Genomic DNA, 23,786 nt, shown 5'->3' with positions numbered 1-23,786 from the left:
CAAATCTGGATTTTGGACTTTCTATTATTAATAATAGTCTACTAATGAGACAATGAGACTAATAATAGCCTTGCATCAAGCATTTTTCCATTCTCCTTTTCAATCTCATCTGGACGTTACCAGGTTGATACTGTTATTATCACCATTTTGCAAAGTGGAAAACTTGAGGCTTCGAGAAGATACTCACCTCATTTTCTATAAAACCAAACGGCGTCATTCTGAAGTTTCTGACCCCTAGTAACAGTCGAACTATGCCCTGAGGCAGGATCGATAATTCCTCTACTTCCTGCTGATCCCTAGGTTATTCACATCATGGTCAGGTTTATCTGAGGTTGGACAGAGGAGCTGTCGAAGGGGAAGAAGTGATGTGGGAGGAGCTTTGTCTGTCTCCCAGTTTGGTCTGGTCCCACCCAGGTGTGCAAGTGGGTGCTCCCATCTGCCACACATCGCCTTGATTGGAAGTTGCCTTGCACAGGTGGGGGGTGGGGGGGGTGATGAGTGCTCTGCTGACTGCTCTCCCTACAGCAAAGAGCCTTCGCTAGGTGCTCATCCTGCTTTCCTACACTGGGAGGCTTCCAGTAGTTATATGTGTCTGTTGGGGGTGGGGGTGTAAAATATACAGAACATGAAATTCACCATTTTGATCACTTTTAGGTGCACAGTTCAATGGTAATAAGTACATTCATGCTTTTGGGCAATCATTACCACCGTCCATCTCCAGAACTTTTTTCATCTTGCAAAAATAAAACTATATCCATTAAACAACTCTCCATTCTCCCTCCCACCAGCCTTTTACAATCTCCTTTCTTCTTTCTGTCCCTATGAATTTGACTACTCTTAAGTACACAATATGAGTGGAATCGTACAGTATTTGCCCTTTTGTGACTGGTTTATGTCCCTTAACATCATGTCCTCAATTTTCATCCATGTGTCAAAACTTCATTCCTTGGAAGTCTAAGTAACATCCCATTGTATGTATAGATCACATTTTGTTTATCCATTCATTCATCAATGGACATATAGGTTGCTTCCACCTTTTTGACTATTGTAAAAACAAAAGAAAAACTATTGCTACTATGAACAGGGGTGTACAGATATCTGTTATATATTATACAAACATCTGCTTTTAATTTGGGGGTGGTTTATACCCAGAAGTGAAATTGATGGATCACAGGGTAATTCTGTGTTTGTATGGTAATTTCTTTTAAGAATACCCATTCTGTCTTCATATGGTTGCACCATTTTACATTCCCCCCAGCAGTGCACAAAGGTTCCAATTTCTCCATATTCTCACCAACTTGTTATTTTGTTTCTTTGTTTTTTCTTTTGCTTGTTTGTCTTTATAATAGCCATCCTAATGCATGTGACGTAACCCAACAAGTTTTCAGAACATCTATGGGATTTAGTTGAAAAATTTGTCTTCCTTTTTTGCTACAGATGTGAATCTCCTTTATGGAAATCTACTGATTTGAATATGATATTCAGTGACATTGTGAATGTCTCCCTGAGACAATCTTGCATACTGTTGGATGGATTAAATTTTGACCAGTCATAGGAACCTCACCAGCCCTAAGTTTGCATATGCCAAACTGCCCTCATCTTTGAGCTTTGAAGGTAGTCTGACAGACTGTGCAAACTTGGCCACTTTTTAAATTACATTGTTTTTCTATTTCTATTTCTCCCTCCTTTTACCTGCCTGTGAGCATTCCACTGTTTGTACCTCTTTGTAGAGGAAGAAGCCAGTCTGGATGAATGGTTAAGAGCACAGGTGGTGGAACCAGCCAGGCTTGGGTTCAAATCCAGTTTTATCCAGGAAAACATTACCTTCTCTAAGACTCAGCTTCCTCATCTTCACCACAAATACTGCCTGCCTCATAGGCTTTTTTTAAGGATTATCAGTGCCTACTCAGGTGCCTGGGCAGAGTAAGCAGCCAATGCGTGGTAGCTATAATCATCACCGTCATCACCGTCATCAAAGTAATACCATTCACTACTTCTTAGCAGTCTCGCTTGGAAAAGGAGAGTAAAGAAAAACATTATAATAACCAAATAAAGCTAAAACAACATTTCTGAAAAATTTTCATCCCAAAGCAGAGCAAGGAATGAGCTCTCTCTTCCATCCCTTCCTCTACCAAATTACAGGCTGAAGAGTGTAGGACTCCAGAATGGAAAGATCAATGAATATTAATAGAAAAGTGTTTCTACAGAAGCTATCAAGTGCTTTAAAACAAATACTGTCATATTTGGAGTACAGAGATGAGTTCTTACTTAAGCTTTCTTTTCAGAAGTTCCCCATTGTCTTTGCATTCTGCTTTTCTGTTGTCATTAAACGGTCTTTAGGTAAGTTAGGATTGACTCTGGGGGTTTGTTATTAAAGGCTCTTCACACAGACTGTAGGTTTTACCCAATTGCCACTCATTTGTTCCATTCCACCTTACTAATATTATCATTATTTCACATGCTTCCTAGGACTTTTGAAAGTAATTAGTTATTTGAATTCTATTTTTCCAGAGTGTAGGAAGGAAATACATATCTAAAGAATGAAGTTATCGATGCCTACTAGGACGGGTAAATCTATAAGAAAACCAGATTTTTATTCTTTTCCTGCCTTTTGGCACTTTTCTTGTTTAATTTCTCTCATTGCTTGTCTAGATGACAAATGTTTTCCAACCAGCCAATTCTAAGACAGGTTGTATTTTCAGTTCCAGATTCTCATTTAGGCTGGAATTTCCTGGGGTAGATTTTAGCTTTGCTTGAGAGATCTCATTGAGTCCCTCAATTAGGTTCCTTTCATTCCTTTATTCCCTCCATCATCTGACTCAAATGTAGGCTTCTTCTCATTAAAATAAAAAATAACTCACTGAGCAAGATAGCTTGTTATTTGCCAATTTCTCAGACAAGTGATAGTAATTAGGATGAATACAGGAGCACCAGAGCAAGACTTCCAGAGCAAGGCAGTCCACACAAACATTTTGTTATTTGTCCAAAGCGTCACTCAGATTCTCTGGTGAAAGCAGCCCAGTGTGTGTGCCAAGCAAACGATCCATAGAGCACAGGCTTGGGAAGGGCTGCTGAAGGCTCAGAGCATCTGAACGGGGGGAACCTGCTGGAAGCTGGGGTGTACTTACTGTGTGGATGCTGGGTTGCTGGGTTGACACGTTTCTGATTGGGCTTCTTAAAAAAAAAAAAAAAAAAAAACAGAAAAAGATGAGTGACCTCTGTGGTCGTTGCTAACAAGGACAGTCACTTGTCCGGAGGGTTATTTGAGCTCTGCTTTGGTATGTAAAAACATAATTGAGATTCTTTTTTTCCCTCTAGAGTTGTATTCCACATAAAATAAGCTCACTGATAATTTACCAAGGGGCTGTGGCCTTAGGTATTTCCTGCCCCAAGCAGAACTGTACTGAGACACCCCCCCCCCCCCCCGTTGACCCCTGGCAACTCACTTCTCAGTAAATTTATTTGATAATGGAAGCTGTGGATCACTCAGAGAGCAGGAGTCATGTTGCCTTCCTCAGAGTAACCCAGGCAGGGATTTGTGAAAAGGGTCTGCTGAGCTGCCTGCAGTGTTTACTCCTCATTTTGGGAAAAGAAACACAGACTTTCTATCTAAACATTAATATTGGAGAAGGAATTTAAATGAGTTAGCTCAGTCCAAATGCTTCTGACAACTTTGGTCTGATTTCTGACCTTGTACCCTGGGGAAATAATGTATCTGCAAAGTAATTAGGACTCTAGATTTTGTGTTCCGTCCCCTTTGTGTATCATAAGTGTGCACATGTGCGTCTATGTGTGTATACGTGTATGTGCATAGTGGAAAATGATGAGCAGAGGGAGCAGAGGCTGTAATGCTTTACAAAAAGCTGGCATTCTGAAAACTTGCCATATGCTTGTATGTATTCATGTGGGGGTATGTAAAATCACATCTGTAGATATGAATATACCATAAAATAGGCACACGCCGACAACATTACCATGTAGAATATGCCTGCAAGAGCCTTCTGAGATGCCGATGAAGGTCTGTAATCCACCCCTGATCCAGCTCTCTCACCAGCCAAGACCACTGGGTCACCTCCACCTGGAAGGCATGACACCTTCTAACTTGTTTGTGGGCCACGGAGGGTATGCACTTCCTATATCACAACAGCAGCAAAGGAGGCAGGCCAGCATATTGGTGGTCAGATCATTCGATCATGCCTTCTGTCTACGGTTGCACATGTTATGTTTAGCCCCTTCGTTTCCCCCGTGTTTGAAAGCTGATTGGCAGACACCGGATGACCAATTTCCTTTCTTCTGACAGCACATTCAAAAGGCGTCTCTGAAAAACTTGCATTGCATGGGACTGGAAGTCTGCTTCTTTAGCATTTAGCAAGATAAGACAGTCCTATAACTTGGGAAACAGTGTTTTTAATATCACCCCTGGCCTAGAACTTTTACCAGGTTCTAGATGCCTGGAACTTCACCAGAGCCCATGTGGGTTACTGGCTTAGGGTCACTGTCTTACTTAATAATCCTCTCAGCCCTCCCAGGACAGCAGAACACAACACAACACAACACAACACACACACACACACTCACACACACACACAACCCATAGGGAGAAATGTCATCATCATATATTTCCACTGAAGGTACAAAAAGAGGAACCAAGAAATGTACATTCGCCATGCTATCTGAGCTGAAGAACATGAGAAATGCAAAGCACATCTAAACGTAAATTAGTGAGCTTTAAACCAGGAGTAGGAAAACATTGCTAACATTATCTTCTTACATGATTGTTCTCAGTTTAGGTAATGGGGGCGCTTTTTATTTCAAATTTCCAGTAGCCTCATACCCAGACTCTCTCATGCAGAGTTAAGAACCAGCACCTGAACATGAGAGACATGGTTAATTACTTCGTTGGCCTAGGCAGGAAGTTTACAAACTCAATGTGTTTGTACATCACCAGGCCTGGTGTTATGAGGCTGCTGTGGTCCAGGATGAAGAGGACTCTTCGTATGATTTAAACCATAAAGATCAGATCAGTTTCCTAAGCCCTCTAAGTAATGGCACAGCCCCAGAACCATGAGATAGAAGGAGATAGGCCTTTATTCCCAAGCTGTGAGGCTGAAGGATACTCTCCCTGAGTGACAGGAAAAACAGAAGCTCATGACACATATTTCAAGCTGTTAGTTAATGAGGTCTTCAGCCAAGGCATTCCCAGCCCCTTGTCATCTGGCCCTGGACCTTAGCCTGCTCCTACATGACACCTCCCTCCTGACCTAGGCTCTCTACTGCCAGCCATGCACATATTGCTCCTTCTGTTGCTTGAGCTGAGTTATATAGTAGCTTCCTTTCCCAAGCATTGTGGGGACAGCAATCCACTTGTGAGGTTGTAGGTATGTGTTGAGACCAAGAACTCGTTCCAATGTATGTAGAACTTTTTTTTTTTAAGATTTTATTTATTTGAGAGAGAGAGAGAAATAACATGTGTGTGGGGGGGAACAGGGAGAAACAAACTCTCCACCAAGCAGGGAGCCCGAGGTGGGGCTCAATCCCAGGACCCAAGGATCATGACCTGAGCCAAAGGCAGAGGCCTTAACTGACTGAGCCACCCAGGTGCCCCCTATGTAGAACTTGGAATCCTGAAATAGTTTAAGCTTAAAAGCGGATGATCTAGTGCAGTGCTTCTGACACTTTAATGTTCATGCCCATCACCCAGAAATCTTGTTGAAATTCCAATTCTGAATGAATAAATAAAGGTCAGAATCCAAAATGCCACACTTCTCCCAAGCTCCCACATGATGTTGAGGCTGCTCCAGGCCGGAAGGGCACACTTAGAGTCACAAGGGCCTAGGGCGGTCCTCCACCCAGACTGCATGTTGGAATCACCTGTGGAGGCCTCATTCCTATAGATTCAGGTTTAATTGGTTGAGGGTGGGGCGCCTGGGTGGCTCATTCAGTTGGCTGTCTGCCTTCAGCTTGGGTCGTGATCTCAAGGTCCGAGAGGATCGAGCCCCATATCTGGCCCTCTGCTCAGCAGGGAGTCTGCTTTTCCCTCTCACTTTCCCTCTGTGCTCTCTCTCAAATAAATAAAAATCTTAAAAAATAGCAATAATTGGTTGAGGGTGAGGCCTAGGTAGGGCGGTATTTAAAGATCCCCAGAGACACAGCCAAAGTTAAGAAATACTAGCATAGGGTCTAGGACTTAATTTAACTGCTAAATGCACAGAAGGGACATTAAGTTTATTTCCAAACCATTGCACTAACTTGTGGTGTGACTCTGGGAAAGAAATGTTCTTTCAGCCTCATCAGAGTTCTAAGGGGAATGACAGTTACTGATCTTTTAAAATAAAATAACATATAGGTCATTAAAATCTACCAGCAAGAATGAGAGAGATGTGGATAGTTGGTGCCACGTCCTAGAGGCTCTGTCAGCGGTCCAGTCCCTAGTGGGTTGTCCAGGGCAGGTTACTGCCTACTTCCAGTGTAGGCTCAGGTTGACATCGCAGCCAACTTCGGCTCTGGGGTTCCTGAGCAGTTTGTATGTAGCTATTGGAATGTGACCTGAAGGCCCAAGGACAGCCATGTGCACTACCCTACACCTGCCCCGAAGGATTGACATTCCTGCGGGGACCACAGGTAAACAGACGAGAGAGCCCTGGGACCACCCACATTCACGGGTGGGAGTCACATAAGGCTCCTTAGAGGATGTGACATCTCCACTGAGGCCTTCAGAATAAGTTGCCGAGCCGAAGGGCCTGGAGTAAATGTTCCACGGCAAGCAGAGGAAGCTCTGGAACCAGGCTTCAGGGCTTCAGGACAGGAGCTGGTCACAGTGAAGAGGCATGAGGGCTGAGCAGGGGTTAGGTCATACAGGGCCTCTGCAGCAGTGTTGAGTTCAGACATTGTCTTGAGACGAATTTATTTTACGTGTGTTTTTTAAAAATATTTTATTTTATTTATTTATTTCGAGAGAGCATAAGTAGAGGGGACAAGCAGAAGGGAAGTGCGAAGCAGACTCTGCACTGAGCAGGGAGCCTGATATGGGGCTCCGTCCCCGGACTCCAGGATCATGACCTCAGCCAAAGGCAGACACTGCACCGACTGAGCCACCCAGGTGCCCCTGAGGCTAGTTTTAAGCAGGAAGTGACCTGGTAGGGCTTGCACAGAGGACTAAAGTATTCCTGTCGAGGGACACGATAGTCCAGACAGTCACAGAGCTGAGGCTGGCCAGGCCAGCCAGGCAGGGACCTGACTCCAACATGTCCCAAGCAGGGGCACGTAGCCTGGGTCTTCTGCACTTGACCTGCCCTGCTCCGGGGCGACACACAATACTCTTGCTTGGAAAAGCCATGCAGTATTTAATTGCCATTTCTACAAAAGAAAAAGATCAGACCTCTTTTGTTCCTTCTAATGTATGATTTTCTCTGTTCAAAACTGCCCTAGTGTGTGCTAATTATTAGACGCCAGACTTTTTGTGGCCACAAACACATGATCTGCCAAATTCCTGCAGCAGTGTGCTGGCAACACAATATTCTGGTAGTGTTGAAAACCCAGTGCATTTCCTAAAGAACTTTCTGAGAAGGTTTGGTGACAAGGTGGGGGGTTCTGATAGATACACATAAAGACAGAAAAAAGGAACAAGGTGTGGCTTCTGGCTTGGAGGTGTTTACTGTCTGGCAGGCAAAACAACAGTAAGTGCATGAAACAGCATAAAAATAAAGACTGAGCTATGATCAGTAGGTGCAGAATAGTTTTTGTACAAACTGACCGTGGAGGGTGGGCACAGGGTGAGGAGAAGTCTTCCGGGAGCAGTTCAAGGAAGCCTGGTAAACCTCGGATTGGCCAAGAGAAGGGAGGAAAGGTGGTCCAGGTGGGGGTCAAGGTGAAGCATAGCCAGCAATAAGGAGCTCTGCCTCTGTGAAGCAGCGTGGCCTCGCTGAAAGGGGGTTTGAGCTGGGTGCACGAGTGGGGAAAGTCAGGTCCTCCAGGCTGAGACTTCTGGATTTCGAGATCGAATCTACAAGAATACATTCATTCCTATGTGACATAATCCTAATTAGAGCTGTCCTTCTAACTGCTCACCAGATACAGTTAGTAGTTCCTTCCTTTCTTCCTTCCTTATATCCATCCTTGATTTGTTCCTTCCTTCCAGATCCTTATCTTTATAATATTTGGTAATGTTTTCCCCAAACATCTCATTTTGATTTCCCTAAAAACCCAGTTTTCTAGCAAGCAATGAGTAGTAGTTTCACCGCCCCTACTTTATGGTTTTGTTTTTAATCTTGGATTCTTTCCTGCCGTCATCATCGTGCTTTGTGGTCAGGGTGGATCTCTCTTCATCCGGGAACAGGACTGAGGCCGGAGAACTTGGAGAACCAGTTCTGTGGGCTGGTGATTAACTTGACAGCAAGGATGCTGCTGCCCAAGGACATCCTGTTCTCGATACCCCAATCATTTATTTGTGGTAGTGTGTCGCTTTCTCTAGCTCCAGTGCCTCACTTGAAAGAAACACTGGGATCGTGACATCTGTGTATCCATGTGCAAGAATTTGGTAGGGTCTTTTTTTTTTTTTTTTGTAGGGTCTTAAAAAGATTCCCCACACGTTAGAAAATGTCAAGACAGGCAGCTCTGTTAAAAATCACACTGAGACCGTAACCCCTGTCATTGGAGATTTGCGGTGAGGACGGTTATTTTAGAAAGGACTCAAAATACTGATTGTCATGTACCTGCTGCTTTTAAAACTTGAATGATCAGAATAATACACATGAAAAGATTTCAGGATCTTGAAAGGTTTTCAGTTTTCCTTGATGGTCCTTTCGGATAACCTACCCTAAATTGAAAATGAGAGCCTCTTCGTGTTTTCAGATTGCAGAGGGAATGGCATACATCGAGAGAAAGAACTACATCCACCGAGATCTACGAGCAGCAAACGTTCTGGTTTCTGAGTCACTCATGTGCAAAATTGCAGATTTTGGTCTTGCTCGAGTCATCGAAGATAATGAATACACAGCAAGGGAAGGTATGTTGTCTTCACGATCTTTACGTGTTTTGTTATTTAGTTTTGTTTTTGTCTGGTTTTTCGGGGTGGGGGAGGGAGAATGGTTCACGAAGCAACTAGAATAGTCATCATTTAAAAAAAGAACTCATTTAATAAAATGTTCACAAGGTACCGTAGTTGCTGTTTGTGGGTATGTTCTAATATTTGTTTTTAAAAATTACTCTCCTGATTAACTCCACATACTGTTTATAAAGTTGACAGATGTTGTCATTTGTATTTCAATTAAGCACAGGAAAACACAAAGAGACTTGGCAAGTTCAAAACGCTTTGTTTATATTGTATATTAAAGCTTTCTACCCAAACAATGAAGTCCACTGTTCCTAACTATAGAGAAGACGTTTGTAATGATAACTCTGTAGCCTGTGCTGGCCTTTTCATTGCAAATTAAAACTTGGAAATTATCAACACAGAGAAGTAAATGTAATGCACTCTTTTATTTAACCGCATTCCGTATTATACACATAATTAAAAACGCATGGAAAAGCATAAGACTCAGTTGCTATGTGTGGCTCTGTGGCTGGACCCTGTCTGGGGCTGCACTCACCCTTAACATTGGAGACTCATCCATGTTGCTTAGGATCTAAGGATCCTGATAGTCTCCTCATGAAAGTTGAGTGAATGTTTTTGCAGAGCCAAGCACTCTCTTGACATTCCTAAAAATTATTAAACACGTGTTATTTTCCTTTAACCATGTGCATGTTCTTTCTGGAAGATGTGCACTAGATTTATAAAGATGGCAGATTCAGAACATCGTTTTGATTTATTTAGTATTTCGTGTGCCCATCATGTTTCAGGCAGTTCTCCTTCTGCCTCGAGATTGCATTCTCTTAGGTGGGTGATAATTTGTCCTCAACAGTTTGAGGAAAGGGTGTGAAAAATAATAATTAAAATGTAGAGAGTATTTATGTAGAGAGTATAGTGGGCACCATTCTGAGTGCTTTTCTTATTTGCTTATTTTTTAGAGAGAGAGGGAGAGAGTGCAAACAAGGGGGAAGGGCAGAGGGGAGGGAAACAGAGAATATCCTCAAGTAGACTCCCCACTAAGTGTGGAGCCCAACACAGAGCTTGATCGCAGGACCTTGAGATCATGACTTGAGCCCAAATTAAGAATCGGATGCTTAACTGACTAAGCCACCCAGGCACCTCTCTAAGTGATCTTCATACGTTGTCTCATTTATGTTTACAACAATCCTATGTAATAAGCTCTATTTTGTTGTTCTTATTATTATCATTCCCACTTTATAGGTGAGGCCACAGAGAGGTTCAGCAGCTTCCAAATTCCCATAGTAAGTGGGAGAACCAAGAATCAAACTCAGGAGATGCAGCCTCAAAGTTTGCCAGCTACAACATGTTCCATTGGTTTTGTTGAATTGAACAAGACTGGTGCCTCGCAAAAACAACTATTGTTGTGTGGGACAGGTGGCTTAGTGCAGAGAGCTTAGATTCTAGAATTAAATAGTAGCCAATTCAGAGCAACAGTAATATTTACCTTTTATTGATATTTACCCTATGCCAAGCATGCAGCTTAACCCAGTTAACTCTGGCACCAACCTTATGGAGGTTCTGTTTTCTCATTTTATAGAAGAAGGTGCCAAGAAAACCCAAAGGCTTGCCAGGGTCATGCCACATTGGAAGCATTAGAACCAGGATACAAACTGGGTGCACTGTGTGGGACTGACCACCCCCACACATAACTGGGGTCCCTACTGGAGCCACCTGGCCCTACCCTGCCCCCTGCCGCTGCCCAGCCATGCAGGGTTTAATCCCCAGAATGTGCAACAATGCATGCCCTGCACCATACCTACTGTTCTATGAGGCTTTCTGCTATCTTTACTGATCTTGTTTGGATTTCCAATTTGGGTCTGACACCACAAGAAATTCCAAAGCAAAGACCTAATAAAAGCAGACATGTTTAAAGTTTTTAAAAATGGTTGGTGGAACCCCCTAACCTTTTCCAGGATATAGGGACAACATTCTGTGCCTGAGTCCCTACTCTCTTCAAGGTGCCCCCACAAGATCCCCCCCCCAAGCCAGGTTAGGCCTCACCAGCTCCCCACAAGAATCCTAGTGTCATTAATATCTCTTTCTGGGCAGATCATTATCCTCCCCAGTTCCTAGAGGTAGTAATGTTTGAGCTGAGCAAATGAAAGCAGGAGACCTTAACATTTGGAGTAGTATCTAAAATCCCTATTGGTATGGGTGCACAGAGATTTGTCCGCAAGAATATACACATCAAGAGACATTTATATTCCATATAACATAGTATGGGTTCATTGAGAACATTTGAACACTGAAGATTTATGCTTTAGAGGCTGCTGTTGACGGACAAATATATAAGCTAAAAACAAATGCCTTTACATTCTGTGTCAGGTTCTTTTGTTTAAAGTAAGTTAGTTATGGATGCACAAGAAACTTTGCTTCATGGGGCACCTGGGTGGCCCAGTTGGTTAAGCTTCTGCCTTCAGCTCAGGTCCTGGGATGGAGTCCTGCATTGGGCTCCCTGGTCAGTGGGGAGTCTGCTTCTTCCTCTTCCTCCCCTGCTACTCATGCTCTCCCTCTCTCTGTCTCAAATTAATTAATGAATTAATTAATTAAAAAAAAGAAAGAAAAGAAAAGAAACTTGGCTACTAGCAAGGGGAATGCCCAAAAGGGAAACAGGGAGGGAGGCAACTATTTTCAGTATAACATGTGTATGGTCTCTGTTTTGCACTATGTGTATGCATTAGTTACTCAAAGGAAATAATTAAAATTTTCCCCAAAAGAGGAAAGTATGAAGGCCACATGCCCATGACCTTTTTGTTTCATCTCAGAGGCCCAAGTAAGACATGTGTTCTCCTGTAGGTGCCAAATTCCCCATTAAGTGGACGGCTCCAGAAGCAATCAACTTTGGATGTTTCACCATTAAGTCTGATGTGTGGTCCTTTGGCATTCTCCTGTATGAAATCGTCACCTATGGGAAGATTCCTTACCCAGGTATCATTCACTTACTTATTTCCGTTCCAGTGGTCTGTATGAGAAAAAAAAAAAGCCACATGGCTTTTACAGGAGACATAAAAAATAAACCCATCTCCAAAGGCTAAGAATAAGCACTTTGTTCTGGATGACTGTCTTCGGTGGGAGTTGTTCTAAAAATGCTTAGACATTTCTCTGCCTTCTTATTTGATTGAATGCGGATTCTTCCCCGTGCCCCCCCCCACCAATGGATTCCATCACTTGGTGCTGAGAAGGGGCCCAACACCCCCACAAGTATTGCAGATGGGACAATGGATTAGAAGGTGAGACATGGTGCTCCTCCTAAGCAGAACACCTGGTAGAGGAGGAAACAGACACAGAAATGAGAGTTTACAATGCTTTCTGGTTAGTTTTGAAGTGGAGATTTGTATAAAGTATTTTGGAACCTCTGCCTCTTCGGGAAATAACCACCTCTGTTTATTAGTGAAAGGTCATTCCAATCCATAACTTCCCCAATGCAAAGACATCCATTCAGTGTCTCTAGAGTCCCAACACCCAAAGCCCTTGGAGTCAGACTGTGACAGAAATCCCCTCTTCCCAGGATCTGTGCCCGAATATGCAAGAAGCATTTCTCCCAAAGCCTTCACAGTAGTTGTTAGGCTTTTTACATTAGTGTTATTAATGTTTGGCTTTGTACAAAATCAATGGGTATGATGAATTTAAGATTAAATCTTTAATGTTTAAATCATTCCTTCATTTGAAAAATACCTGAGAGTGCTGGCCTTGAGATACCCAGATGCAGCAGTGAGAGCTCCTGCCTTTGAGAGCTAATATTCTAGTAGGAAGAGACTGGTTAAAGTCAGATAGACAACAGACTATCAGATGGCGCAGGTGCACTATGATTGAAAGATGAGCACGGAGGAGGAGGAGGATGGATGCTGGTTTGACACTATGACCTTTGTAGCAGCAGATTGGAAGAGGGAGCCACAGGGCTGTCTAGGAGGGCTGAGCATCCCACAGAGGTAACAGCCACCATATGGGATCCTGAGGCCCAGTGGTTTGGGTGTCGGTATTTGCTAGATGAATGAATCACGGGTTTAAGCCATTTAACATCTTGATAGACACCATGCTGTGGATGAGAAAAACTTGGGGACAGAGCGGCAATGTGGCCTTCGTGCTCCTGATCTCCCTCAGTGCTGTCTAGGGATGAACCATAGAGAAATCAGGGACCCAGAGGCCAGCAGGGAGGGGAGAGCCTTCGGATGGTGCCTACACAGTGGGCTGACTGTGCCATGAAATCCCCCTTGTGCCAAAATTTCATATTCTGACTGCCACTCTGCTCTAGATGCTGAAATGAACAGAAACATTACTGTAAAACAGGGGAAAAGAAATATTTTCTTGATCAATCCTGATATCTGACATTATGTATCTTTATCTATAATCTACATCTATTTACAGAGAAATTCTGTATCTTCAGATTATGCATATAATCTGATATCTGATCAAATAAAAATTTAACTTCATAAAATGATATGTGATATGTTTGACAGGCTCCATAATGACACACAGACGATGCCCATAAGGCTCAGAGAAGGAGCCTTTTGCCCGGAACTGAATTACTAGCTCCCGGCAGAGCTGCGTCTGAACCCCAGGCTTCCCAAAACCCTTGTTTTCATCCACTAAGCTCAATGTCCAGGATTTTAAAATAAATATTTAGGGTAAAAAAATCATTTAAAAAAGCAGTAGAAAAATGGTATTAATTAATTAATTATAATTAATAATACAGTACGACCAACCAAAAAGCACTGACCGATCTACTTCCCAGGTAGCCTGTCCCCTGTAAGGACAGGAGATACAAGATACTGTCAGGAGCTCTGGATGGTTGAGGTAGTCCAGTCGCAAGAGTTGTCCTTCATGAGAGCCTCTAGCTTTAGGAGTTGTGAACAGAACTGAACAATCTTATTGATGTAAATATCAGAGGACTTGATTCACACAGGTAGCACAGAAATCAGTGAATGTTGCCAACACGGACCATTTCCATCACGGTTATGAAACTGCTTGTCGGAGAGACCGCACCGATAATTGAGTTATCTGGGCATATTTTCTTTACCCAGAAGAGTGCTAGATACATTAAGCTTTGGGTTTTTTTTTTTTTAAAGCAGTTTAGAGACTATACACCTAGCTTTGCAAAATAATGGGAATAAGAGAAAGGAGACAAAACAAAGAAAAACTAAGGAAGTCAGATATAAAGTGAAAACATGTTTTTTAAAAGAAATAAAAAGCTAAAGATGAAATATACCAAAATGTTAACTATCCTTGGGCAATGAAATGGTAGGTTATATTAATTTTATTTTTAAATAAATAAAATCTTTAAAAAATTTATTTTTGATAAGCTTCTGAAGTTTCCATTTCTTTTCTCATTTTTAAAAATTATGTCTTCATTAAATATTTCAGTTGTTTAAGTGATATATGGTGCATCAAAAAAATCATTTAGGACCCTGAATATATCCTGCCAGCCCTTTCTGGCCTGCCAGGTCTCTGTGGAGAGGTCTGCTGTTACCCTAATATTCCTCCCCATGAAAGTCAGGGACTTCTTGTCTCTTGCTGCTTTAAGGATCTTCTCTTTATCTTTGGAATTTGCAAGCTTCACTATTAGATGTCGAGGTGTTGAACGGTTTTTATTGATTTTAGGGGGGGATCTCTCTATTTCCTGGATCTGAATGCCTGTTTTCCTTCCCAGATTGGGAAAGTTTTCAGCTAGGATTTGTTCAAATACATATTCTGGCCCTCTGGCCCTTTCGGCGCCCTCGGGAACCCCAATTAAACGTAGGTTTTTCTTCCTCAGACTGTCATTTATTTGCCTTAATCTGTCTTCATGGTCCCTTAATTGTCTGTCTCTTTTTTCCTCAGTTTCCCTCTTTGCCATCAACTTGTCTTCTATGTCACTCACTCGTTCTTCCACCTCGTTAACCCTCGTCGTTAGGACTTCTAGTTTGGATTGCATCTCATTCAATTGATTTTTAATTTCTGCCTGATTGGATCTAAATTCTGCAGTCATGAAGTCTCGTGAGGCCTTAATGCTTTTTTCTAGAGCCACCAGTAGCTGTATAATGGTGCTTCTGAATTGGCTTTCTGACATTGAAGTGTAATCCAGATTTTGTAACTCTGTGGGAGCGAGGGCTGTTTCTGATTCTTTCTTTTGAAGTGAGATTTTCCTTCTAGTCATTTTGCTCAGTGCAGAGTGGCCAAAAACAAGTTGTATTGGAACACGGGGAGTATCACTGGTCCGTCCAGCTGGTCTTCTGGGGGAGGGGCCTGCTGTGCTGATTTTCAGGTGTTAGCACTTGGGGGAGCTGCTCTGCCCCTGCCTGCTGCAGGGCTCAGCGGGGGTTGTTTACCCCGTGGGACCCAGGGAGGAACAGCAGCAGTTGCTATGGCAACTCTGGAAGCCTGGATTCAGCCTCCGCAGGAACTACGGGGCTCGGGGCTCGGCTCTCCGTCCGCAGGGCCTGGAGGCTCCGGGGCGGGGCCGCTGATGTGCTCAGCTCGGGGCAGGAGCGTCCTCGCTGTCCTGGGCCCTCCCGGCCTCTGCCTGTCCCAGGGGGAGGCCGGATCCTGGGCTGTGTCCCCGGCGCCCTGTGCTCCGGGGCCTGCGCTGGTGGATTCGCGCTCCCGCCCCGCAGCCCCCTCCGCAGAGCCGCCGCCCGAGCCCCTCCGAGCTGCTCCGGCCCCGCCGTGCGCGCTGCAGCCCTTAGGGAGCTCGGAGCACTCTCCCGGGGCGCAGGTGTCTGTTAGTGTCCCAGGGAGCCCGAGAGCATCCCCGCCCTCCCGGGTCCTGCTCCAACTCCCTGCGAGCCCCTTTCCGCCCGCCTGGGAAGGTTGGTGCAGCTCTTGCTCCTCCGGACGGGACGGGGCTCTCCTGTCCTGGGGACACTCGCCCCGGCCTCAGCCCGGCTCCTCGCGGGGCCCCTCCCCCTCGGAGGCCTTTTGTTCCTTTATTTCTTTTTCCCCGTCTTCCTACCTTGACAGAAGCGCGAACTCTTCTCACTGTAGCATTCCAGCTGGTCTCTCTTTAGATCTCAGGCCGAATTCGTAGATTTTCAGGATGGTTTGAAGGTTATCTAGGTAACTTGGTGGGGACAGGTGATTTGGGGACCCTGCTCTTCCGCCATCTTGCCCCTCCCTCCGCATCAAAAAAATCAGGTGGTAGAAAAAGACTTCTAATGAAAAATTGCCTCCCTGGCCTCATGCTCCTCAAAGGCATTGACTTTCAGGAATTTTTGTTGTATTCTCATATTCATTGCTCAGAATTAAAAATATTATACTATTATCTCTTAAGTAAGAAGTTTTCCCTGTTTTCATTATCATTAAGTAAGAGTACAGCCATATGGTTCTAAATTCAAAAGATACAAAGAAGTATAGGTGGAAGTGGTGTGCCTTTTGTTCCTCATCTCCAGCCAACTGTCCTTCTCCTTGTCCCCATTGGAACCATTGTTATCAAATTCTGGTGAATTGGACAGAGACATTCTAGAAACATCCGGAGATATGATTAGAGGTGTACCAAATACACGTTGGCTGGGTGCCAAAACTGATATCACCAACAGAGAACTTTTGGGAATGAGAGAGTAAAATATACAATTTTGCCAGCAGAAGCTACTTATCAAAATTCTAGTAGTCAGATGCTAAATGCAGGGCAGTAGAAGGTAGGAGTGTCATTTTCTCTTTGCAGTGTCTGTGTTGAAATAGATTCATTGAGCGGATACATCTAAGATCACGAACTTCTGTGCACACCAAATGTAATTCAGTAAAAGTCTTTTTCTTAACACTCTTTTTAGAAAAAGGCCTTGCACTCATCAGTTGTATTTTGGGCCAATCCCCCAAACCTTTTGTCTTCGACTACTGTTAGTCCATTTCAACAAGTTTCTGTTGTTTTAACATTTTTAGCCCCCCTAGGCTCCAAGCTATGAGGAATCCTTTTCTCCAAGCCTTCTCCTTAGCATTTATTAATTTGCTTGTTCTCATTGATGAGTGAGCCCTGGATTCGTAGACAGTTTATCATGATGTTGCTGTACATGACTTCGGAGTTGGTCCTCATGAAAATTTGAGGCATCAGAGTTAATATTCTGCTTCTAATTCACACTTAGGACTTTTTCCAAATAGGACTTTTTCTTGAGAAACCCATTACCTAGATAAAATTTAATTGCTAAGTACTATTATCAAATTTGCTTATGTTATGAATGCTAGTACCTGAACCTTTCACCTAGAATTATAAATTCCTCCACTTGTTGTGGCTTCTTACATGGCTTGGCCAAAGTGGATGGCTTCTGAATCCTGTCCTGTGTCTTGGAACTTGTTTATTCTGTGGAAGAACTCAGGATCTCTCTTTATCCCTGAAATTTCATTGGTCATTGCTATGTTAGGCTGGGCTCTTATTTTGTTCTATTTGGAAGCTTGTAGCCATGTATTCTGGGAAGTTTTCATGTATAGCTTCCTTGAAAATTTCCTCCTGTCCATTTTCTGTCCTCTTTCTAAGTCATATGGTGGTTGGTGGAAGACTCTGAGTCTCATGTTTGCTTTTCTGTTTCTGTCACTGTTGGCCAGTACTGCTTGAAGGCTTATCTTGTCACTCTTCCTTTGATGAGATGCTTATGGGAACGAGGATCTATGGTGATCATCCTTGTTAGTTCCCTCCTGGATTGCATCTTCATGTCTATTCTCTGGGACCATCTAGTTTGCTCAGAAGAGAATCTTCTAGGTCCTGCCAGTGGGGGAACCAGCCTGGCTATCAGCATTCTGGAGGTGCACTGGGGAGGAGGTATCAGTGTCTTTCATTGTTGTCATTGTCTTTTTTTACTGGGGTAAAATAGGATAAATTTTAACCATGTTAATCACGTTCAAGTGTATGATTCAGTAAGGGTAAGTATATTCACATTATCACGTAACCATCACCATGACTTCATGGTGACTTCATTTCCATGACTTTTCCATCATCCCAAACTTAAACTATAACCATTAATCAATAACTCCCCATTCCCCTACCCTCCAGCCCCTTCTAACCTCTATTTTACTTTCTGTCTCTATGAACTTGACAACCCCAGGTACCTCCTATAAGTGGAATCAAATATTATTTATCCTTTGGTGTCTGGCTTATGTCACTGAAGGAGGTGTCCTCAGGATTCATTCAGTTTGTGGTGTGTGTCAGAAGGGTCTTGTTTTCCCATCTTCAGCCTTACTCCTCCTTCCTGATCTTCTATCCCACATTTGACTCTACCTCCACTGGACTGGCATTCCTAAGCATGGAGCTTGTCTTCCTCAGTTTCCCTGGCATTAACCTGGAGCACCTGCGAGACAGGCTCTAGGTACAGTCTCTCTGCAGCCATCAATGTTTCCCATCCTTTGGATGTGCAGCGACTCCATGTGGACCCTTCCCAGGGCATGCTAGGGTGAAACATCCTGCCTGTTACTGATGTCCTTCTCTTGTAGGCACTTCGGTTTCACATTCCTCCTCTTGACTCGGCGCACTTCTGCCTCTGAGTGACAGATGTCTTCTGGTTTCATCAAAGATGGAGTTTAAGTTTCTGTTTCTTGTTCTCTTTTTGTTTTAGGATGAATTAAAGGGGGAAAAAAGAGGTAGGGAAAAAGATCCTTACTTCACTAGCTTAAAAGCAAATGTAATAATGTTTATATATGAATTTCCTAAAGAAAATGGAGAGGATCTTTGTGGTTGAGGTTTTGTTTCGCTTTGCTCTTACAAAGAAAAAGGTTTGAACATGACAAAGTTTTCTGAAGCCTCGTGTCTTTTCTGGCTGTTTCTTACCAGACCTATCTAGCATCTTAATAACACATGTAAATTGGAGTCAGGGAACTCATCTGCTATAAACACTTACTTTGATCACAGACAGTGCTCCAAACGGCAACAAAAAAATCACCGTTTTTAAAGGAAGGGAACTGACTGGGAAAAATTAGAGAGGGAGACAAACCTTAACTCTGGGAAACAAACAAAGGGTTGTGGAAGGGGTAGGTAGGTGGAGGGATGGGGTAACTGGGTGATGGGCAATGAAGAGGGCACTTGATGGGTTGAGCACTGGGTGTTATACTATCTGTTGGCAAATTGAATTTCAATTTTAAAAATGTAAAAAAAAAATCACCCTTTTAGAATTATTAGGGGGTGGGAGACTATGGTCGCATGGCAGCCACAACTTCCTTGCTCACATGCACAGGAGGGCCCCTGGTCTCTCCAAACTGTTATGGTTTCTGGAGCTGGGTCTCCCATTCAGAGGAGAGAGAGTTGCTAACTCTGGATTTCTTTTCTATTCTCTACTGTACTGAATTTTTCTCCTTCACCAACGTATAGCCTCTGCTAATTCCTCCCCACTCCAGATATCACTTCCGGCTCCCCACCCGCCTCCCCTCTCCAGAGGCTATCTCCTCCATTGGGCTGTGCATTTGAGGACAGGACTCTGTCTTAATCATCTTTGCGTCTCTCAGAGCTTAGTGCTAGCTCATGTCCCGTGGTAAGCACTCAGGAAATGCTTGTGGGGAGAATGAAGGATGGAATATAAAACTATTTGCTTTTACCATCACTGGCCAATGGATGTTTGCTTTCTTGAACTGAGCAACGACCAAGGATCAGGTTTAAACTTAGGGTCTGGTTGAGGTCTCCCTCCCCCTCTCTTCCATTTAAGACTTGTCATTAAAAAAAAAAAAAAAAAAGACGTTATTAAATAGCCTTCTTTTGCTTGTTAATTTACTCCTGCTTCAGATTTCTCTCTCTTCCTCTTACCAAGTCAAATTCCCCGAGGCAGGATGGAGCACACCTGGCCTTTATCCACATCATGGAGTGTCCTTCAGAGTTAGTAAAACAGGAGAATGAGGAAGGAAAAATCTTCAGTGGGGCAAGGTCATGCAGGGAGGGTGGGCCTGGAAAAAATCTCTTCTGTAGGTACATTCTGATCTTTTATTCAGCTGGGGGTTCTCCAAGCAGAAAGTGAAAGAGATATTCCTAACAAGTTGGCCATCCAGCTGTTATTGCCTATCATTCTGGATGTTAGTCCTCCTACCAGGATCCCAGAGCTTCTCCCCCGCAATGCCCATGTAGAAGCAAATACTAGAGATTTCATCTAAAATTTATCCAAGTGAGTAGGGTCAGTGACAAGAACCAGAGCAATGCTGAAACCACATAATTTCTGGAGACGAGAACCCCAAATGAAGAAAGTGCTGCAAATCAGTCTCTTGGCTTCAAGCAATGAGAATAAAGTGAAGTCTTTCCATTAGAACATTCCAGTTCCACAAATATCTGAAGATAGTGTTTCAGAAGACTTGAGCAAAATTAATTCATCATGTAAACAACTTTCAAGAGATCTTAGCATTTACAAATTTGCTTGGAAATTTCCATTTCGAAAACCAAGGACTCTTCCAAGGCAGAAGTAATCATGTCTTCTTTCAAGGGTTTAAATCCAGGCAGGGCCTTCAGTCACTGTGTTCTTAGAAAAAAAAAAAAAAAGGTTAGTTAAGGGCAGAGGAGTTCAAAGGTCACTGGTCATGACCTATGGTAAGAAATAAACAGAAATCCTACTTCACAAATAAAACAAAAGTTTCACAAAATCACACTAACTTTTATTATGGGTAGTGCATTCTGATCTTTGCTATTTCATTCTGTTATGATTTATATTGAAAAATACTGGCAGCTCCCTAAAAAAATCAATTTGTTGCTCTCAAATGGGTAGTGACCTACAATTTGAAAAAGAATGATTAGAGAATAAATTCAAAAGAAGCCTGTTTCAAATCTAGTAAAAGACATTTCACTTCTGGCTGTCTTGTAGAATCTTCCCAGTGATCACCAGTGGTAAGAAAAGGAAATTGGTTATGATGAGTGGAATTTCTCATATGCCAGGTATCAGATATATTCTAACTGAAAATAGGCCTCATAAAATACCTTTTTCCCTATAGAATGAGGTATCCACAAAACAGACAAAACATACAGACGTGGATAGATCCTGTTAAACAGCTAAATGAGTATATTGCTCTATCCCAGTTTAATCATGGAGGAAAATGTTCTTTTTTTTTTCCCCCTTAAAGCTGCTCTTAGTATCAAAGATTGACATTTCAGCTCTTGAACTACCCTGAGTCAGTTGACCGTATTAAAAGCCATCCGTCCATACCAGTCCTCTTACAGGGCTCAGAAGGGATAATGAACACCCCACCTTTCTCACTGGATGTTGAGAAAATGCATACTGCAGAATCAGTATGAGCCAATTCTGGCCTATACTGAAGACTTTGTAGGGGACAATTTAATGATTGGGACATAATGCATTGGGCTAGCTGATTTAAGGATTTTGACTTCTTCAAATAAACTTACAGGGAAAAGCTGATTTAAAAAAATATATTGGTATGAGATAATATACATGAAGATGACTTTTTGGTGTACCTATTACAAGTAGAAGCTGGAAACAATACAACAAAAGAAATTGAGATTGGGGATTAAGATTGGGTTTGAGAGGGCAGCCCCAGTGGCACGGCGGTTTAGCGCTGCCTGCAGCCCAGGGTGTGATCCTGGAGACCCCAGATCGAGTCCCACGTCAGGCTCCCTGCATGGAGCCTGCTTCTCCCTCTGCCTGTGTCTCTGCCTCTCTCTCTCTCTCTCTCTGAATATATAAATAAATAAATCTTTAAAAAAAAAAAGATTGGGTTTGAGTAGTTCATTTAAGGGTCAGTCAAGTCCATTATCCTGCCATTAAAAAAAAAAAAAAACATGCTCTGTCTTCATCTTCACGTTAGCCTGTTTTCACTCCGGCAAACTGAATGCTGTCTTGATCCCCTTCTTACTAAAATTTACATTACATTTCCTTGATGCCACACATGATACTCACAAGCCTCTCTGGTCTCTATGTCTGAATCTCCTCTTCTAAGGACATCAGTCAGATTGGGTTAGGGCCCGCCCTGAAAGCCTCATTTTAACTTGATTACCTCTTTAAAAACCCTCTCTCTCCAGGCAGTCATATTCTGAGGCTGGGGCTCAGGCTCCAACATATGGATGTATTCGTTGGGGGACGGGGGACTGTTCAGCCCATCGTCACCTCTAAAGCTTGCTTCAAGAAGGGATGCAGGATGTGGGGAGCCAAACACCCCCTGCAATGCCTGACCCTTGCTCAGGTTTCTCAATGGTGCATTTCTTTTGCTTTAGGGAGAACTAATGCCGATGTGATGACCGCCCTGTCGCAGGGCTACAGGATGCCCCGCATGGAGAACTGCCCAGACGAGCTCTACGACATCATGAAAATGTGCTGGAAGGAGAAAGCAGAAGAGAGGCCAACGTTTGATTACCTGCAGAGTGTCCTGGATGATTTCTACACTGCCACAGAAGGGCAGTATCAGCAGCAGCCTTAACACACTGGAAGACTCCTGGCCGCTCGCTGGGACGACTGCCTCCTTCAAAAAGAAAACAGGACAATCACTGGTTGCGCTAGTATCTCACGCACTAGGATCATCCACCATCCCTGCTTCCTGAAAGTGAGGCTAGGTAACTCAGGAAGACCACTCCCGACGTGGAAAAGTATTCTCTTTCTCGTTGGCTGATGCCCACTGGTTGCCGCTTGGACTGCTCCCAGCTGGCAATCTTGCTTTGCTAGGCCAACATCTGCAGACAGCCTTCTGAGAAGAAAACACCTGTTGTGTCCAGAATCCCCCACTCCAGCCTCTTGTTTACAACTCAGTGTGTGACTCTGAGGTTCAGAGGCTCCTGCAGTGAATCTCTCAACTAGTAACAGACTTAAACTCATTTATAAAAGTAAAGTAACCAGATGCATATCATGACTCTTCTTTGCATTTTCTCTCTGCTTTGGCTTATCTATTAAATTACTAATCCAATCTGTTACATATTGCAGGTGAAGTCAGAAGGTTAAAATGGTCTCTCCCAGATTTTAGCGATTTCCCCTCCCCCTCGAATCTGAGACTGTTAAACATTTTCCTTCCATGGAGACTGCTCCGAACCCCCAGACATGAAGCAGAGCAACAGCAATGCTCTTCTGACCTGTTTCCTGTAGAAATGTCCTCTGTGAGCTGCTGTGTGTCCCAACATAGACCCTGCCCATGGCCAGGGCTGGTCCAGACCTCTGAGGAAAGGGAGAAGACCCTCAGGAACTCCTCTACCCCAAGAAGGAATATTTTTAACAGTCCAGCTTTTCCATTCCACAATTTCCTATATACAGACTTTTTTGACAATGTACTTTGGGAGAATAATAAGATTCTAATTTCTGCAGAGCCTGATAGGGCCTTATAACAATTTTCTTTATTGCTTCCAATGATTTGAACATTATTTTAATGATGGAATGTTAATTCTATTGTACTTGAGAAAGTAAATGCCATCTTTGAGTCTATTTTTGTGATTCAGCAATCTTTTCTAAATTGTGTAAAGCATGTGTGAGACTATTTATACAAAGATATGAGAATAAGTGACTGAGGAGGTTCAAAAGAGCCCCTGTAGCAGGGGATACGAGAGGTTTTGTTTACTAAATTTTTCTACTGTAAGCTTTGAATAGAAAATGCTATATCACCTCATGTTTCACTTATGCTCTTGTGTATATACCTAATATTTCTATTTTTTGATTTTATTTTAATACACCTGGCCCAGTAACATCTCAAGCTTTTTCCTTGTGTTTAACATTTCCAGTTACCATCAGCATAAAAATGAGTACCATTGTGGGAGGTGGAGCATTAGAGGGGATTCTATATAGTTACATCGTTTAAAGAACTTGCACAAGTTCTACCTCCATCCTTTGAGCATTTTCAGATT

General features: G+C 43.1%; 1 protein-coding gene across 5 annotated transcripts in view; it reads left to right on the top strand.

Annotated features, from left to right (window-relative positions):
- The window catches only part of LYN (LYN proto-oncogene, Src family tyrosine kinase), a 115,861-nt gene extending 92,491 nt beyond the window's left edge, over positions 1-23,370 (top strand). For all 5 annotated transcript variants that reach the window (XM_055318383.1, XM_055318380.1, XM_055318382.1 and 2 more), the window contains exons 11-13: positions 8,851-9,004; positions 11,885-12,016; positions 22,179-23,370. In XM_055318383.1, coding sequence (XP_055174358.1) covers positions 8,851-9,004; positions 11,885-12,016; positions 22,179-22,381 — 489 coding nt within the window. In that variant the 3' untranslated portion in view covers positions 22,382-23,370. The remainder of the gene's footprint in view (positions 1-8,850; positions 9,005-11,884; positions 12,017-22,178) is intronic.
- The last annotated feature ends 416 nt before the right edge of the window (positions 23,371-23,786 follow it).

The sequence above is a fragment of the Nyctereutes procyonoides genome, unplaced genomic scaffold, assembly GCF_905146905.1.
Source record: "Nyctereutes procyonoides isolate TBG_1078 unplaced genomic scaffold, NYPRO_anot_genome, whole genome shotgun sequence".
Lineage (NCBI taxonomy): Eukaryota > Metazoa > Chordata > Mammalia > Carnivora > Canidae > Nyctereutes > Nyctereutes procyonoides.
Note: the sequence above shows the minus strand (reverse complement) of the source record. Positions and strands in the feature narration are given on the sequence as shown.